The sequence below is a fragment of the Lycium ferocissimum genome, unplaced genomic scaffold (genome assembly GCF_029784015.1).
Source record: "Lycium ferocissimum isolate CSIRO_LF1 unplaced genomic scaffold, AGI_CSIRO_Lferr_CH_V1 ctg6346, whole genome shotgun sequence".
Classification (NCBI taxonomy): domain Eukaryota; kingdom Viridiplantae; phylum Streptophyta; class Magnoliopsida; order Solanales; family Solanaceae; genus Lycium; species Lycium ferocissimum.
In genome coordinates, this window is record NW_026726323.1 from 39,490 (window position 1) to 53,986 (window position 14,497).

At 34.7% G+C, this 14,497-nt stretch overlaps 1 protein-coding gene across 1 annotated transcript; it reads right to left on the reverse strand.

Annotated features, from left to right (window-relative positions):
• LOC132045221 (uncharacterized) lies at positions 1-3,156 on the reverse strand. The gene is made up of 4 exons (XM_059435766.1): positions 2,419-3,156; positions 1,921-2,303; positions 1,167-1,694; positions 1-475 (listed from the first exon to the last, which is right to left on the reverse strand). The coding sequence occupies exons 1-4, from the start codon at positions 3,154-3,156 to the stop codon at positions 1-3; spliced, it is 2,124 nt and encodes a 707-aa protein (XP_059291749.1).
• Between the last annotated feature and the right edge of the window lie 11,341 nt (positions 3,157-14,497).

Sequence of the window (14,497 nt, forward strand, 5' to 3'; positions counted from 1 at the left end):
TCAAGGTGGCTCATATACTATATGGGAAGATTTGATTCTTTTGACCCTAAAAGAAGGTAGGTTCCTTCTATCCATGTTGATGAGTCCTCTGATTTGATTTGGTAATTCAGCAAAAGAGTTGAAGACATGGCTTGCATCACTACTGTGGCTAAGATTGGCCAGTTTATCAGCCGGCTTATTTGCTTCCCTAAAACAGTGGTTAATTTCAAATCCATGCTCTTCAACTTGTTCCTGGATCTCATTGATGATGTTATTGATCTTCCAAGGAATTTTCCATTCTCTTTTGATGCATTTGGTGATGAGTAAGGAGTCTGTTTCACCCAATGTTAGCCTATAACTATTTGCAGTACACCACTTCAGGCCATAAAGTAATGCTGCTGCTTCTGCTAAGTTACTAGTTCCTGATCCCAAAGGAATTGAGTAAGCAAAAATAACTTTTCCTTGGGAATTTCTAACTAGACCTCCACCTCCACATCTGCCTTGAACACAACTCCCATCACTCTTAAGTTTAACATGTTGATTGGGAGGTTTGAACCATTTGATAATTCTGGCTGATCTTTGCTCTATAATAGCTTCTCATGCTGTACATATTGTATGCCAATCTTCTCCTATTCTTGCTCTTCCAAACTTGTTGTCTAGAACCTGCAAAAGTGTGGACATAATATTATTTTTGGTTCTATAAAAGGAAGGTCTGATGTTCTCAAACTTTTTACTGCATCTTGATTTCCATAACTCCCAGCAGATAATAAGTGGAAGAATTCTAGTGATGAACTTTGCTATGGTATTTTGGCCTTAAAGTTCCACCATTTAAGAAGAAGGATTTTAAGGCTCATGCTGTTGTAGTCTACTCCCAAAGGACCAGCAAAGAATCTCCAGATTTTCTTAGCGTGCTCTCCAAGCAAAATAAGTGATCAATATTCTCAATAATAGGCTCTTGGTTCGTATTGTTGCAGCAATGACAAATAGGATCTGTATCTATTCCAAACCTTGTCACTCTTTCATCAGTAGATAGTTTATTTTGAATAGCTTTCCAGGCGAGAAAAGAGATTATGAAAGGAATTTCCTTGTGCCAAACACAACTAGTAAATCTGTTTAGCTATTTTCTTTGTCTAAGAGAGTCCCATGCTGAGCTAACTATAAATTGTCCAGTGTTGTTTGGCATCTACATAGTTTTGTCCTCTTTATTTCTATTGATTTTGATGCTCAACTCCATGATTTTTCTTTTAGTATCTTTATCAGGCTGATCTTGCAGAATATCCCAGTTCCATGTCTCATCAGTGAGAACCTCATTAGTTTTGATTTGATCTTGAATGACTCTGTCAGGAAAAAGAAGGTATAATGGTCCCAAGTTGGCCCATTTATCATACCAAAAGGAAACTTCTCCTGCACCAATACTCCATAACATGTTGTCATCCACTTCCCTTTTAATGTTGCATAGTATTTTCCAACGTTGAGACTGTCCAGTAGACCATTGAGCAATAGAAGGATGTTCAGTGTTATAAAACTTGGCCTTCATGAATTCAGTCCAAAGAGAGTTTGTGGTCCTCAAAATCCACCATTGTTTGCTCTGAAAAGCTTGACAAATATCTGTTAAAGATCTGAAGTTTGCTCCACCTTCCTCATTGGGATAGCATAAACTTTCCCATGATGCCCAGTGATGTTTTCCTCCTATTTCTTGCCCAGACCAAAAGAACCTAGCAACATATTTTTCAATAATTTCAATGGTTCCTTTTGGAGGGTTTGTAGTAGTCAGTAGGTGGATTGGAAGAGCAAAGAGGACATGTTTGATCATGATGGCTCTTCCTCCTATTGAGAGGTATTTAGTATGCCATCCTCTTATCTTGCTGATAATTCTATTGACAATGTCTGAGTAATGGAATTTTTTTTTTCTTTCCAGTGATAAGAGGGCATCCAAGGTACTTGATAGGAAATTGTTGATGATTCATTCTAGTGATGTTCTTTAGTTTGTTTATGGTAGCAGCTTTTGAGTTATTTGCTACAGCAAAACAACTCTTTTCCTTGTTTATAAGTTGACCAGAAACTCTCTCATAGACAGTTAGAGTCTTAAGAATCATATCAAGAGGTTTTTTACTACCATTACAAAACAAAATAGTATCATCAGCAAAGGAGAGATGGTTAATCTGAGGACCATTGAGGTTCATATAGAAGCCTTTGTAACCTTGCCTCTCACGAAGGCAATTCAGCATTCTAGATAGCAGTTCAGCACTAATGATAAATAGAGAAGGTGATACTGGGTCTCCTTGTCTCAAACCCCTTCTAGATTTTAAAAAATCCATGTCTTCCTCCATTTACAATGACAGAATACCAGTTATTTGAGATAAAGTTATGAATTATATGAATCCACCATTCCAAGAAAACAAACTTTTTTAGGGCCTTACATAAGAATTCCCAAGAGACCCTGTCATAAGCTTTTGTCATATCTAGTTTAATGACAACATTTCCACCCCTAGCAGGTTTGTTGATATCATTGATAATCTCTTGAGCAAGAAGGATATTTTCAGAGATGGATCTCCCTTTAATAAAGCCAGATTGGTTTCTGGAAATTATCTTAGGGAGTATGCTGGAGATTCTATTGTTGAAAATTTTGGAAATCACTTTACTGGAGGTATTACAAAGGCTAATAGGTCTGAGGTCTGAAAATTTTTGAGGGTGCTCTATTTTAGGAATCATAACTAGGCAAGTGTGGGTGAAAAACTTAGGAAGTTTAGCCCCTTGAAAGAAGGATTCTACTGCTCTATGTAAGTCATGGCAAATAATATCCCAAGCTGATTGATAGAAACAGGCACCCAGTCCATCTGGACCTGGTGCACTATCCTTATTGATGGCAAAAACACTATCTTTTATTTCTTGCATTGTAGGAATTGCAATGAGCATGTTGTTGTCTTCATCAGTAACACATCTCTCTATACAGTTTAGAGCTTCAAAATTTGTGTCTATGGCTTCATGAGTAAACATTCCTTGGAAATGCCTCACAGCAGCTTCTGCAATACTATCATTACCTTCTATCCACTGATCATGCTCATCCATGATCTTAGTGATGGTTAGCTTCCTTCTTCTTTCCCTAATGACATTGTGAAAATAGGCAGTGTTGGCATCTTCCTCTTCAAACCACTTGGCTCTAGCTTTCTGTCTCATGATTTTTCTCTTGGATTTTTAAGTATATAGTAAATTTTGTTCTACACCTTGAAAGTTCACTTATATTTTCTGGAGTATTGATAGCAACACAGTTATCTTCGAGGGCTCTAATTTCAGCTTCCAACCTTTTAGGGACTTCATAGATGTCTCCAAAAGTCTGCCTCGACCATAAGCTTAGAGCTTTACAAACGTGCTTGATCTTTTAATGAAATGCATAAAGAGGATTCCCATATACTTCTTCTTCCCAAGAATCTTGGACTGTTTTAAGATAATCATTGTGTTCAGTCCAAAAATTTAGGAATTTGAAATACCTAATGTGGGGGTTAACTTCATTACTCATTTTGACAAGAAGGGATGCATGATCAAAACATGTCCTTGATAGATGTGTAACAGTTGTGCAAGAGCTGGAATCAAACCAAGCATTATTGTAGACAAGTCTATCAAGTCTCTTCCAAATGGTTGTTGGAGGATCTCTATTGTCACACCAAGTAAATGTAGAACCAATGAAACCTGCATCTTGGAGCCCACATTCATTAAGACATTCTATGAAGTCTAGACCTTCTTCCAGTCTAAAACTTCTACCACCTTTCTTTTCTTCACCTGAGGTTATAACATTAAAATCACCAATAACACCCCAAGCACCTTGTATACCAGTGGACATGTCTCTCAAGTCAACCCAAAGATCCCTTCTCTGTTCTTCAGTGCATTTTGTATAGACTATTGTTAGGAATATAGTAGGCTGGTTGAGATGAGTTGCACTTATCAATATATGCTGCTCTTTATCCTGAATAATGGTTATATCCATTTCATTATTCCAGAATATCCATATTTTGTTTGAAATATTGCAAAAACCATGGTTCATTCCCAAACTTCTATTGTATTTCTCCATTTTCCCACTGTCTACTATAGGTTCTTGCAGACATATTAGGGGAATGTGAAACTATTGTTTGATGTTTTGGAGTCTCTCAAGAGATCCTGCTGATCCTATTCCTCTTATATTCCATGATAATATGTCAATCATTGGAAACTTTCAGAGGTAAGACCTATTTGTTCATCCTTGTTTCCTTGTGTAAAAATTCCACCCTGATTTTGATAGTTTCTAGGAGACAAGTTGTTAAAGTAAAGGATGTTTTGCTGAACTTGAGTGTTTTCAGTGTCTTCCACATCCTGAAAGTCATAGTTGATATTAACTATGGTGAGCTCATCATCTGAATGAATCATCCTTGCTCCCTCTCTGTTGCTTTCTGTCATTTCTGTTTCCATTGCATCTAAATCATGAAAAACTTCTTCATGTTCATCTCTTTCAGCTTCTAGTGTAGGATTCAGATCAGGAGGAACACGATTGTTATTGTAGCTGTTATTTTGATCTTTGTTTCCATTTTGATCCCCATTATTCCTAACTTCTATTCTGATAACCTCTTTGTTATCATTATCCTTCTGAGTTTTCTTGGGGATATTTAGAGGAGTCCAGGTGCTATTTTTGTAGTTTTCCATTTTCCTGATTGTTCCATTTTGATCCTTTGTCTCACCTTGAAGCATAATATCAACTGGTATATCTATTGTTTTGGTAAATTTCTTTCTCTTGTTTTTCACTCCTTTGTAAACTTTTGGATCTTTGATGACTAAGTTCACCATCTCTCTCTTTAGCTCCTTATCAATATTGTCAGAGTTGGTTGTAGACCTGCTTCTGGTATTTCTGATATTGAGTCCAACAGGTTGGCTCTTGGCTGCTGCATTTCTCTTGCCTTTTTGAGCTTTATCCCATCTTGTTGTTTTTTCTTGTTGCTGGTCCTGTTGAGTAGAAAACTGAATGTTCACAATCTCATTTGCTTTGGTTGTGGAATCCATAGCTTCATTTTCTGTCCCTTCTTGTAGAATATCAAAAATGTTATTAGATATTGTCCTGATATTCTCTTTTTGACCCTCTTGAATCTCCAATCTTGTACCTCTTTCATTGTTGTTGTCTTTTTCCTGTGGTTGGCCTCTCTGATTCCCATTATTCCCATTTCCTCTTCCGCTTTTTCTATCAACATTATGCCAACTCTCATCTTTGCTGTTCTGAATTTGAACTTCTTCCTCATGTGTCTTGGAGCTTCTTGGGGCTGATTGTTCCATATTCCTCCTCTGAGCATAGTTGTTTTGAAGGTTCTGCCTATTGCTGTTATTTTGTGTAGTCTGTGGGAGATTGCCACCTTCTTTGATCATAGCAGTCTGATTTCTTTCAATTTGTTTCTGTTTGGGTGCAGCCCTACATTTATCAATAGAGTGACCTTGAATTTTACAATGGGAACAAAATTCTGGCATTGCTTCATACTCCACAATCTGATCAAAAGTCTCCAATTTGCCAAATTTATTTCTTATTTCAACTCCTATACTACTTAGTAAAGGCTTGGCAAGATCAATTTGGACTCTTAACTTGGCTGTTGTTGGTCTGGTCTTAGAAGTCGTTGCCTTGTCCATTACCAAAGGGATTCCTATTGGACCAACAATCCTACATAAGGCATCCCATTCATAGTAATGCCATGGCAAGCTTGGAAGATTAATCCAGACAGGAGCAAGAGAAGTTTCAGCATATGGTTTAAAATTAGTAGTCCATTTAAGAATTTTCATGTTGAAATTCTCAGACAGAGGAATGAAATCCCTAGAGTAGATATTGTTAAAATCATCTTCATTTTCCACATCAATGAACACATGATATTTGTCTTTGGCACCAATCTTGACTTCACCTTTTGTAGTTATTATTTTATCGAAATCAGCTCTAATTTTGTCAACAGAGGGTCTGACAGTTAAGAATTTACCGACGATAGTCCATCGGCACGTTTCTGCAAGAAGATTATGTTCTTCTTCTGTGAAAACTACCACTGCTTTTCCATCTATCACTTCGTGTGCTCTTGGCGGTAATCTTACCTTTAGTTTTGATTTGTTACCGACTTTGTATCTGAGGGCACCTGCATATGATTCCTTTTTGCTCTGGTCTGGAGTGTTGTCGATTTCCATGGCTCTCCCTCGCAATGGAGGAAAATTTTCATCGATTGGGGGATGATTTTTGCTTTTTGGGTTTGGTGGGGGATGGACTTTGGGGATTTGTGAAACAGATGGGTCTTTAACAGAGTTCATGGCTATTGCCGGAGCTAGTCAGACTAGCCGTTACCGGCGAGAAGTGACTGTTATAGGCGGAGAAAGTTATTTTAGCGAAGAGAGAAATTTTGTACGGCGAGAAATTTTGATCGTTTTTTTCTTTCTTCTTTGTGGCATTAAGTTGTTCCTTTTTTCTTTTTCTCTTGTTGTTTCCTTTTCAGTTTTTGCTTTATTGATGCCTTCTAAATTGCTTTCTAAATGAAATTCCGCATTCCGACTCATGATTCTTGATGACAGCTGATGGATTATTATGTCAAAGAGAAATACACCTTGAGATACACCGGAGGAATGGTGCCTGATGTAAACCAGGTATTTTCCATCTCTTATCTCATTTTACTCGTATACCTATTTTGTGGAAATGTGATCATTTTAGAGAGAGCACACTTTTATTTACTTAATAATATTCTCAACACACCCTCACGCTTGGCCGATTCTTTCCCCGAGCCAAGACGTGAAAATCTTTTAATATTATTGTGTATTTACGTCATCTGTAAATGCAGAAAACTTTATTAGAAGACAATTTTATTTACTTAATTATATTGTCAACACAAATGTCATCCTAAGTTAATATTTAATGTAGTTTGTACTTTTTAGGATTATCTTGTCAAAAATTTATTCCAGGATCTAGTTCTGCCCTTCAGTTGTAAGACCTCTCGTATTTGGGTAGGGAGATTTTGTTGATCGTGGATACAATAGTCTCGAAGTTTTCACAATTTTTTTGCTCCTTAAAGCAAGGTATGGTAAGAAAGATTTATACAGAATTGCATCACTTGTCTACTTTTAGAAAGTGGTATACTGCTTATCCGTTACTGTATCAGGATGAAGCATTGGCTTAACAAAATTGTTAATTGCCCTATGAACTTTGTGATATGGACACATATATTTTGATAAACGTTGTATTTATCTTTTCAATAAAAATACGGCGACTTAGTAGCTTTTGTTTAGATGCTATATTTTTACTATAGAAAAACAGTAAAGGTAGATATTATTTACTTGTGAACCCACATACATAAATAAGCGGACGGTTCAGTGGTAATGCAGAGGCTAGAGAAGCTCTCTCTTTCTAGAGATATGGGTTTGAAACCCAACCAATGCCTATGTTTTTCGTTTTTTTGTTATAATAAGCAAGATTCTCTTTTAAAAATTAGAAAAACGTATAAATTGAACTCGTGCAGTTCTTTTCCTTTGGGGGGTAACTTTTTTCCTTTTTTCTATCATACAAAATATTATACAGAATTTCTTTAAGATTTTATATTTTAAAAACAAAATATAAAATTGACAACTCAATAAGCAAAAGCAAACCAAATTCTCCCGATACTTGCTGCTACCATTCCTTTTCATCGTTTTCTTTCACAAAGCCAAACCCAAAATTAGATTTTCAAAATATATTAAATACTGATACTTGTTCGTTAATTTGATGATTGTTATCAGGGGTGGCTCAAGGGTGAATCTAGTAAAACCTTTGCTTTAGCCCCCCAAACTTTTGAGGCCCAAAATTTTTACGGATGAATTTTATGATTTTATTTTTTCTTAGACAATATTGAAGATTGTAAAAAGAAGTACAAAATTTATTTAATAAAAGAAGGGAAAAAACTATCTACTTTTTAAGAAATATTTTAGAACTTTGAATTAAATTACTTAAAATCTTCATATTATTAAATAAAGTTTTTACAACATCTAAGGTAATGTATTTAAAACACATGACTAACATCTTATTAACTTGAATTAATCCTCACTATTATAAATATTAATAATAATGTTACTATGTGAAGTAAATGCAACATAATTATAAAAAAAAAAAAAAAAAAAAGAAGAAGCAAGATTAGACTTTTTTTTATTTTTTTATGTATGTGTATATATTTAAGGTCTCGGATTAAAATTTAGCTTTAGGCCATTAATTTTATTGAGACGCCTTGGTTATATATACATTAGCTTGGGTTGTTGTCTTCCGTCGAACTTAAAATTCCGAACCCATTTGAAGAATGTTTTCTTTTTTTCAAATCATCAACCCTTCCTAAACCGACTGCGAAGTAATGTTTTTTAAATCAATTTTGATGCTCTTCTGAAGCATTGAGCTTTTAAAATTTCATGTGTTCGCCTATATCTTATGCTGGTTCCGCTTCTCTTATTCTCTATCTTTCCACTTTACCCAATATGGAGTGTCACTTGTTGAACTTGTTTCCCCTAATCTCACTAGGAGGTCATTTTCCTTATTTTGAAGGAACTTGTTTTCTTAGAGAAAATGTTTTTGAAAATTTTTGACCAACCAAACATAGAAAAATGCCATATATTTAATACCGACCACAAACCACACCCTAAATGCATGTGGAGTGATACTATTTTAGGACATGTTCTCCTTGTTTCTTTAATTTTAAGATTATTTTTTCCTCATTAGGTGGAATCAATCAAAAGGATCTTGGAACGTGGCTCAACTGAGAAGAGTGGGCAAAGGACATGGTAGGATTGCGATGAAATTTGTTCTTTTCTTTTTTTGTGTTTTCATGTACCGATGCATTAATTAGGTGCTGGCATTGGATGGTTGGGGGGGATGGGTTTTGGATCTTCCTATTTATATAAAGAAGAGTCCTATATGTTTCTTAACTTTCAAGGGGTGGGGGAAATGTAATTTAGGTGTTTGGCACGTTGATCAATGCTCCTGCACGGTGAGGAAGTTCTTTCTTTATGGGGAGAAGATAGATTTTCAACTTTCCACGGGTACTCTGTTCTTTTGGGGGAATGTTGTCTGGATATATTTTGGTATTAGTGTTGTCTATGAGATCATATAGGGTGTCTCGGTAATAGAAAGTCTCATAGTTGTACATATAGAGCAAATAGATGTCGTTATCCTTGCTACTAATACTCTTTTCAGTACCTCTTGGCTCGAATCAGTTTAATTTCCACTATGATTGCTAGTTTGTTGCATGAAACGAAAAAGGTGCTCCAGAGACATGAAATTTGTTAGTTTTTGTTCTCCAGAGGATGTTGGCTCAAGTGGAGTAGATATAAATGAATGGAATTGAAATGAAGGTTGTGTTTTCCAGGTTTTGTTTCCTTATTTGTGCAAATTGCAGGGAGGAGTCCAGCACTTGTTCTGTTTCCCAGATGACTGGAAAGTATGAATGTGTTTGTCGTGGGGAGAAGATAGAAAGAACCCCAACTTTGCTATCTGGGGGAATGTTTGGGGGATAATTATAGGGGTGCAAGGGGTGTCAATCGAAAGTCCCGGAAAATTGCACATATAGATATGGGGTCATTTTTTTGATTCATGTATAAATATTAATGTTGCATCCCACTAACATATTGGAGAACTTAGCAGAGACATGAAATTTGAGGTGCCTATTATTAAGCCCATATAAATGTGGGTTCGAGTTGTGTTTTCAACAGGTTTTTTTCCCTTTTTCATCCGGGGACTCCTTTTTCAACCCCTTATCAAACGTCGAAAGCTCCGCTTCTTTATCACCCGCTTCGCTTCTCATAATATAACATCCCCAGTTCCTGGGCTAGGCTAACGCCTATTGCCTCTATATAGATATTGATAGAAACTATGAGTTCACCCTTTTAGTGTTCACCACCTGAAAGTTTACCAGAACAGTCTAAGGGACCTGGTCCCTAAGTTGTTTCCACAGATAATGATGGAAAGTAAATAAGGAAAGATATTTACATGGAAAACTCCTTGCTCAAGGGATTAAAAATCACGACATACCCCAGTAGGATTTTCAACTTCACTAAACTGAGCAATATTCAGATTACAACCTATTGCAACCTAGGAATTAGACTCGCAATTCCTCTCCCTTACAATGACCCTATTGTAAGCAACTCTTGACTACTGATGAATATAAATTATTCATGTATTTTCACATATAAAAATTAGTATTCTTAAATAAAAACATGAATAAATATATTCAATTCTCCTATATTTTCTAACAAATCTTGCAGGAAGAATAATGCTTGAAAAACGAGAAAAAGAGAGAAAGAAGCTAAAAGTCAAGGAAGAAAGATGCATCCATGACAAATTCATGAAAGACTACACAAGGGAAATAAAGACAAAGTCATGGAATTCCTCACCAAGTCCTTTGAATTTCTCACCAAGCTTAAATGATATATTTGCCATGTCAAATCCTCATCAAAGTCTCATGATATTTTGAATTCATCATGATAAATTGAAAACCATTTTGGAGCATATTGAAAACCGTTTTGGAATATGTTGAAAACCGTTTTGGAACATGTTGAAAACCATTATGAAACTTGTTAGACATCCGTAGGAATTTGCTATAAATATGCACATGTTTATAAGGAAAAATCATCCAATTTGTATCTAATGTAAGAGGACACAAGAACTAGTCTTGGTGTCTCTCTTGGCTCTTTCCTGTAGTAAAAGTATTTTCTTAGTCTTTTAAATTTCTATTTAGTTTTTCTTACTCCATAATGGAGTAATCTTTTTCTGTTGGGATAGTTGATGAAACTTGGTAAATTATAGTACTATCTCAGTTTTAATACATTCTTGATTTGAAATTTTCAATTTATATTTCAATTGGCTTGGAATGATAATTTCAATTCATTATTATCACGTCTACATATTTTATCTCTAAGTTATTCTTATATTAATTTTGTAATTCTCCCGGAGCAAAATTAATATATAATAACCAATGAGTAAAATAGAAGAGTGAGAGTAATTTTTAATATTATTATTCTAAATATTTATCTTATTTCTTCCGGTCCTAATTCTCACAGAGGGATTGACTCAAATAAGTTTATTGATTTAAATGGTCTTTATTTTAGTTCTTTCGGTCTTAATTCTCACAGAGGGATTGACTTAAATAACTTTATTGATTTAAAGGCTAATCGCAAGAGGTTTTTACTCCTGTAGCACAATTCAAGTAAGAAAAGTATTTTGATTTAATTGTCACTAGTAATAAATTAATTAATTGACATGACCTCACGGAGTGTTAATTAGTTCTTTATTTCTTAATGAGCAAAATATAATTGAATTAGAAATACTCAATTAGTCTTTAGAGAAATACATGTGAAAACTGAGGTTTTATTATAATAATTTTATCAAGTGAATTCAACAATTCCCAACTCTTGTTTTTTATATATAAATATTCCGGAAGTGGTTTGTTTTAATTAAGTAATTTGTAATTTCAAACTCACTTTTCATCAATTTGATTCTCTCAAATAGTAACAAAGATAATACAAATATGTAGCATAGGTGGTTCCAATCTCTGGGGGACGATATCTTAAACTTTACTAGAATTTGGCAAAGTACGAGCATAAAACCTTATACAAATTAGCTTCGTCAAATTGGCACCGTTGCCGGAGATTGGTAAACATCTACTTCAGATTAATTATTTTATTACTACTTTGAGATTTTTTTTTATTATATATTCAAGTATTTTATTTCCTAGTACCTGACAAATGCTAGGGGACTAAAACTCGAAGCTATTATTATTAATATATTAATATTATAATAATATATTGATATTATAATATTAGTTTAATATTATTATTAGTATTATATTATATTTTTTTTTATATTTTTATATTATTACTCTCTATATTATCATTATTTAACTAGCTTCATTTTTTTTCGGGCACATAACAAGTGTTAGGGAGAAAGACTTGATTTTTTTTTTTTTGGAAGAGAACTCATTTAACGCACCTTCAAAATGAATCTTAATCAACCACGTAGAAATCTTGTCGGAAGTCATTGTCAAGTGATTATCACTTGTAACCTTTGTGATGGGAACCATCGAACATTGAATTGCCCATCAGTTATTTATGATTATGAAGATGATTGCGAACTCTTTGATGAGTTCTCATATGATGATTCCGAGAAATCAAAAGACATTGAAGAACTACTATTAGAATCAACCAAAGGTCAGTTACTTGTGATTATTGTTGTGAAAATCACCTCAGTCATGAATGTTAAGCAGGTAACACTTCCTCATATGGTGGTTCTCGGAGACTGAAAGACCTTGAAGAATTAATTGATAAAATAAGTCAGAGTTCAGTCACATGTGATTTTTGTGGAGGCAACCACCAAAGCTTTGAATGTCAAACAGGTAACACAATCTTATACGGTATTTCTGAAAAACTAAAAGACATTGAAGAATTAATCCATCAAAGGAGAATCAAAGACATTGAGGAATTAATCAATCAAAGGTCTGTTATTTGTGAATATTGTGGTGGAAGTCACCTTAGTCATAAATGTCAATCAGGTAATCCTATCTTTTTTTATTCATTCTATGAACAATGTCGTTATGTTTCAAGTTCTTCTAGATGTAATGATTTTTATTGGTACAACTGCAATTCGGAAAGCAATCAATACCTAAATTTTGTGTTGAATCAAAAACATGAGTCAACCACTTCAAGAGGAGAACAAGAAGCTTTGAAGAGACGACTTTGAATAATTATATGGAAAATACAAAAGAAAAATACGCACATAATTATACAATGATTTCTGACCTAACAGCGCAATTAAATCAATTGGTAAGTTTGGCAATCTCCTTAAGTTGTGATGGTGAGAACTTAAATGAAACAACATCATGTGAGGATGGATCAAATCAAGAAGATGAGCTTTATGAGAAAGAGGCAATCACACAAGAAGAAGGGTCAGATCCAATTGAGATGGTTTACAATGAAGGTTTGGTTGAGCTTGAATTATCAGGTGATGAGTGCATATCCAATTTTTTTCTATCCGTGTAAATTGAATAGTTTGAAAGAAAATAAAAATGAAGAGGACATAAGCACGGATTCAATTAATGAATATTCCTTTGATTATTATTCTTCAAGTTCTTTAGATCATTATGACTTTGTGAATTTTGTTATTGGAGATTTTCAGGAAAATACATGCAATGATTTGGTAAAAGAATGCAAAATTAAATTTGGGATCAACATGTATGAGAGATCTTCCCCTCAAGGTATGGCCAAAAAAAAAAAACGAGATTTGAAAAAAAGAAAAGAAAAATGTTTCATGATGTTCTTAGCCTAATGAACTATGAGAGCATCCCTAAGCAGAGGAAAAGAAAATTTGATTCAAATTTGGGGGCGGAGTTCACAAGCTCTCGGAGAAAAAAAATTGAGGGAGTTTCTTGATCCCTCTTGTTTTTAAATTATATCTCATGAGGACAGGACACAATATAAGTGTGGGGGTAGAAGAAAAATATTTCTTTTTATCTTTCTTCTTTTTTAAAAAAAAATATAGTTTGTTTTATATTTGGTTTTATTTCTTTCTTTTTATGTGTTTTTAATATTTTTTTAAAAATTATTTTGTTCTTCGTTTTTTTTGTTATCGCGTAGCCTTTGAGGGTGAAGCAATTGAGCCTTATAAGTCAAGTGAGAGTGAGTGAAAGTGCACTTGATTAATTGAGTTGGTCACTATCCAAATCAATGTACAACTAGAATAGAAAATGATGACCTCTACAAAAACAATGTCACTTATACAGGAGTAACTCCATAGTAATTGGCATGCCTGAGTGACTGGTTAAACAACTGCATTTTTTTTTACAGAATTAGGACCAGGGGAAGGCAACGGGACCAAAAAGGATAAAATGAGATGGATCATGTGTTTGCAGGTTTGATAGGGTTGAAAGCTTTGAGCATCATATCCAGCCTGGCATCTGTAGCTCTGTGATTTTCCAAGTTTTGCTCCTGAAGTCGTCCAACTTTCAGCTGCAGATTTTTATTTTCACCTCTTAACTTGGCAACCTCTTCCGTCTGTGTCTCTCTGAGATTAGGTCCTCCAACCTTCAACTTAGTGTTTTCTGCGTTTAACAAGGCATTTTCAACCTGCAACCTCTCTATGTCAGCTAACATCTTCTCATTTGCCTCAATGAGACTTGAGATAGTGCTCCCAATTCCCCCTTTCTTTTGCACAATGCCACATTCTTCTAGTGTGCTTAAAGAGAATATCTGTTTCCTTATTCCTTTAGTGGCTTTCCAAGTAACAACTTTAAAGTGATAAAAAACTTTTGTCAGGAGAAAACCAAAAGGTAGACCATGCTTTCCATCTTTTGTATTTACGACTTTAATCATATGCTCAATCATGATGGAGGGTAGACTGACTAAGTGTCCTTCATCCAAGATCTCCATCAGGAACAGATCCCTCTTAGATGCAATGCACCTTTTCTCAGCTCTGGGCAATACCACCTTGTTGACTAACTCAAAAAGAAGCTGATATTGTGGCTTCATTTGCTTCTTATAT

Excerpts from the sequence above, each read along its gene's own strand:
- LOC132045221 (XM_059435766.1), bottom strand. The coding sequence starts at position 3,156 with ATGAGACAGAAAGCTAGAGCCAAGTGGTTTGAAGAGGAAGATGCCAAC. Across the intron at positions 2,304-2,418 it reads TGACAAAAGCTTATGACAGG|GAAGACATGGATTTTTTAAA; the intron begins GTCTCTTGGGAA and ends TTGTAAATGGAG. Across the intron at positions 1,695-1,920 it reads CATCAACAATTTCCTATCAA|GTTCTTTTGGTCTGGGCAAG; the intron begins GTACCTTGGATG and ends ATATGTTGCTAG.